We start from the raw sequence: 5,000 nt of genomic DNA on the forward strand, positions 1-5,000 counted from the left end.
CTATTTGAAAGGAACCCTGTCAGTTATGGTTTGTGGTGATGATTGGACAAAATTTGTAGGAGGAGTAGCAAAAAAACAGTTTTTGACAAAATCCAAGATGGCGACATAACTTGACGTCATAGGGTGCACTGAACTCAGCTCCCCCCAGGGAATCCAGTGATGCCTGGCTGCTTTTAAATTCTGGACACGTGGATCAAAAATTATGACCATAAAAGTACTTCCATATTAGGCCCAAATTTGACCTGATGGTGGCGCTAGATCTTTGGCAGCACTTGGCCCAAACTTGGTCATAATGTTCCTTAGACCCTCCACAATCAGTGTGCCAAATTTCACAACTTTTTACCAAACGGTTGTATGGGCTACTATAGACACCCAAGAAGAAGAAGAAGCAGAAGAAGAAGAAGAAGAAGCAGCAGGTGCTTGGCCCCCTACAGAGGCAGAGGAATGCCCAGCACTGTGCTGCTGCTCGGGACTGAGTGTCCACCAGGGGGCGCCATTACATTCACATACAGCTCCTCAACACCTGCTGGCTGGAATACTGTATGTTTCATCTTATTTATAAACAAACAAATAACATTAACTAAATTAACAGGTTAATTAATATTTATATTAGATTTAATTATTTTTATTTATTTATTTATTTTTATTTAAATGATCAATATTTAAATTGAAAGAAAGTTAGAAAGTTTTTTTTTTTTTTTTAATGTTACAGAGTGACCTGTGTGGAAATGAACAGAGGTTGGGCTCTGAGTCACTCAGATATACACTATAGTGCCAAAAGTATTGGGACACCCCTCCAAATCATTGAATTCAGGTGTTCCAATCACTTCCATGGCCACAGGTGTATAAAATCAAGCACCTAGGCATGCAGACTGCTTCTACAAACATTTGTGAAAGAATGCGTCACTCTCAGGAGCTCAGTGAATTCCAGCATGGTAGCGTGATAGATTTCCTCACTACTAAATATTCCACAGTCAGCTGTTAGTGGTATTATAACACAGTGGAAGCAATCGGGAACAACAGCAACTCAACCACGTAAAATCATAGAGCGGGGTCAGCGCATGCTGAGGCTCACAGTGCGCAGACGTCGCCAACTTTCTGCAGTCAATAGCTACAGACCTCCAAACTTCGCGTGGCCTTCAGATTAGCTGAAGAACAGTGCGTAGAGAGCTTCATGGAAAGGGTTTCCATGGCCGAGCAGCTGCATCCTGCCTTACATCACCAAGTGCAATGCAAAGCGTGGGATGCAGTGGTGTAAAGCGCCGCCACTGGACTCTAGAGCAGCGGAGACGCGTTCTCTGGAGTGACGAATCACGCTTCTCTGTCTGGCGATCCGATGGACGAGTCTGGGTTTGGTGGTTCCCAGGAGAACAGTACTCGCCTGACTGCATGGGGCCGAGTGTAAAGTGTGGTGGAGGGGGATTATGGTGTGGGGTTGTTTTTCAGGGATCGGGCTTCACCCCTTAGCTCCAGTGAGAGGAACTCTTAATGCTTCAGCATACCAAGACATTTTGGACAGCCTTCTCGTCCAACATCAGTGCCTGACCTCACACATGTGCTTCTAGAAGAATGGTCAAAAATTCCCATAAACACACTCCTGAACCTTGTGGAAAGCCTTCGCAGAAGAGCTGAAGCTGTTATAGCTGCAAAGGGCCAACTCCACATTAAACCCTACGGATTAAGAATGGGATGCCATTAAAGTTCATGTGCATGTAAAGGCAGACGTCCCAAAACTTTTGGCAATATAGTGTATATTTATATGATGAATATAAAATTTTCCTAAGAACAAAAGCAGTAATAATTTATAATATATAATATATAATATACACTTTTGCTGCTGAAATGTCATATTCAGGTGAGTGAAGTGAAACTGCTGATGGACTGAAGGCGGAGAACCTGCTGAATTATTCTGGAGTTTTAGAAATTCAATAAAAAGAAGCAGAAGAAGAAGAAGAAGAGGAACCTCAGGCACAGGCACGGGCACCTCACCGGAAGTTGCGTCATCTCTTCCACGCAGCGGGCGTGACGTGGCAGTACGCAGGCGCGAGCCCCGTCAGCAGGCGGACACCCGGAGCGTCTCGCGCTGAGAGAGTTTCCGTTAGCTGCGTGTGGAGTTCGGGTCTGTTCGGGTCGGTTCGGGTCGGTTCGGGTCTCGGCATGGGGCTGACCATCTCCTCTCTGTTCGGGCGGCTGTTCGGGAAGAAGCAGATGAGAATCCTGATGGGTGAGAGACCGCAGCTGCCCCGGCTAACGCGCCCTAGCGCCGATCCGCTAGCACTAGCCTAGCATAAACTAGCATGAACTAGCCTAGCATAAACTAGCTTAGCTTAGCTTTCGCAATTCTGTGAGGAAACGCTAAAAAGAGTAGCGTGTCTGTGTGTTTAAATTAATGTTTACATAAATGTTTAAATGATCTGCATCCATCTCCGTGTGGAAACTGAAAAACCAAAAGAAATAAAACATTTTAAGCGAATTTAAAGTCCTGAATGGAAGCTAACACACTGACTAGCTAACTGCTAACTGCTCAAGTGTCAGCTCTCAGTGTTATTATTATTATTATTATTATTATTATTATTATTATCTGGTAATAGAAGCTGGTCATTTCCTAATCTAAATCATAATAATTTACATAAATAATAAATATATTAATAAAACTGTTTAAAGTGATAATATAATGTATAATAGTGTAATATAATATAATGTGTTGTTTTACAGAGTTACGGTATTAAAGTACATCTGTAGGTTTCAGAAATAAACCTCTAATAACACTGTTTAATCATTTTAAAAATACATATTTGTTCTGATGTAGAAGTTTGTGACGGCTAAAATCCCCACATTAACAGATTTATTTATTTATTTATTTATTTATAAAACAGCGACTGTGGAAGTAATTTATTTTCCATAAAGTCTCTCTGAGATGCAGATCCTGGCGGCGGATACGACAGCGTCTGTAGGAAATTATAAAAATGTTTTGATGACTCGTCCTGTACTAGTCTCGTGTTCGTCCAATTAAACGCTCTGTAGAGTGTGTATGCCCCGCCCACAGGGGGCGTGTCAAGCTCTCCAGTAGCAGCTCATTAGCAGTAAACATGGTTAGTGTTTTTAGCGTGTTTTTGGCCGTGCGTCTTCACACACATACACGCACTATTCCCTGAGAACTGAAAATAAATGTTCAGAGTTTATTCATGTGAAAGTGGGCGGAGTTTGTGTGAGTCAGTGGTCATGTGACTTTAAGAGGAGTGTTTATTGGCTCAGACTGATGGAGAATTTCGTCTTTATTCCCCGTCTCCATCAGTAAGAGTCAGTAATATCATTTTATCTCCCACTCGGACGCATCACATGTTTCCTGCTGATGTCCCTGCGGCTCTCCGTCGCCATCGGCAACGCTCACACTCGACTACGAACTCGTACTCCGTCACGCCAAACACACACGGCGTCTCGTCGTCTAAGAGTGAAGTCGTCCTGGTTAAAGAAGTCGTGGCGTTATTTGTCACGTATCCGTTACAGCACAGTGAAATAGTCTTGTGCGCATATCCCAGGCGTTAGGACGTTAAGGTCAAGGGTCAGAGGTCAGTTGGGATACGGCGCCCCGGAGCAGCGGGGTTAAGGGCAGCGTGGAGCCCCGCCCTTCTGATCCGTAACCCGCAGCGTTGAGCGCTGAGCACCTCTGAGGCGAGCGTGAAGGCGGAGGTGAGAAATCGTCTCGCTGTAAACGCTTCGCTCTTCACTCTCTGATTCCTGCTTCTGACAAGAACATCAACAAACTCAAATCTGAGTTTAAAGCGTTTAAGCTGAGCTCCGTCTCTTTATTAAACCCCCACGTAGTCAAGATAAAGATATAAACACGCGTGTGTGTGTGTGTGTGTGTGTGAGGAGCACGGCAGCACACGAACCTCTAATCATACGTGTGTCTCTGTGTGTGTGTCTCTGTGTGTGTGTCTCTGTGTGTGTGTGTGTGTGTGTCTCTGTGTGTGTGTGTCTCTGTGTGTGTGTGTCTCTGTGTGTGTGTGTCTCTGTGTGTCTGTGTGTGTGTGTCTGTGTGTCTCTGTGTGTGTGTGTCTCTGTGTGTGTGTGTCTCTGTGTGTGTGTCTCTGTGTGTGTGTCTCTGTGTGTGTGTCTCTGTGTGTGTCTCTCTGTGTGTGTCTCTCTGTGTGTGTCTCTCTGTGTGTGTCTCTCTGTGTGTGTCTCTGTCTCTGTGTGTGTCTCTGTCTCTGTGTGTGTCTCTCTGTGTGTGTCTCTCTGTGTGTGTCTCTGTCTCTGTGTGTGTGTGTGTCTCTGTGTGTGTGTGTGTGTGTGTGTGTGTTGCAGTGGGTCTGGACGCTGCAGGAAAAACCACAATATTGTACAAACTGAAACTTGGAGAAATTGTGACTACGATCCCAACTATCGGTGAGTTTAACATTTACTACAAACAGTTTATACACTAACATACATCATCAGGCGTTGATTAGTTTTCTATAACAGCAGCTCTGACAGTAGTGCAGCAGGTTTATATTAATGCTCTCGCTCTCATACGATATCGTTTCTATAGCAACAGCTCATTCACAGGGACGTGTACAGCAGACGCTCCACTGATAATAAACAGATTAAAAAATGTGTGTAATTGTTGTTATGGTGAAGTTTTCTGTAAGGAGAAATGTTTATGTAACACTGATGGAAGGAGTCTCCAGTGTCAGCGCTTTGTAACAGTCAGAGGTAAAGCTGTAACTGTAAGTTTTCTGACGTCTTCAGGACAGAGGAGTTTACGCTTCTTTGCGGTTTCTCAGTAACATGCGGAACAAGCTGCGATTATTTTTGTCTTATTAACTTCAAAAGAGAGAGAATAAAGAGGCTGGTGAGGGAACGAGTGTTTATAGCTGCTATAACGTATAACTTGTTTCACGAACATTAAATGTAACTATAAATGGATAAAAATTATGATGTTCTTTAATAAATAAAAAAACTGTATCATTGGTAAGTTGCTGTGGTGTAAGAGGAATAACACACTTGGGGACGTGCTG

At 43.7% G+C, this 5,000-nt stretch overlaps 1 protein-coding gene across 1 annotated transcript in view; it reads left to right on the forward strand.

Annotated features, from left to right (window-relative positions):
• The first annotated feature begins 2,014 nt into the window (after positions 1 to 2,014).
• Positions 2,015 to 5,000, forward strand: part of LOC113526343 (ADP-ribosylation factor 5) — an 8,933-nt gene continuing 5,947 nt past the window's right edge. The window contains exons 1-2 of the mRNA XM_053234910.1: positions 2,015 to 2,224; positions 4,309 to 4,389. Of these exons, the coding sequence (XP_053090885.1) occupies positions 2,158 to 2,224; positions 4,309 to 4,389 (148 nt within the window). The 5' untranslated portion in view covers positions 2,015 to 2,157. The remainder of the gene's footprint in view (positions 2,225 to 4,308; positions 4,390 to 5,000) is intronic.

Source organism: Pangasianodon hypophthalmus, chromosome 6 (genome assembly GCF_027358585.1).
Source record: "Pangasianodon hypophthalmus isolate fPanHyp1 chromosome 6, fPanHyp1.pri, whole genome shotgun sequence".
Taxonomy (NCBI): domain Eukaryota; kingdom Metazoa; phylum Chordata; class Actinopteri; order Siluriformes; family Pangasiidae; genus Pangasianodon; species Pangasianodon hypophthalmus.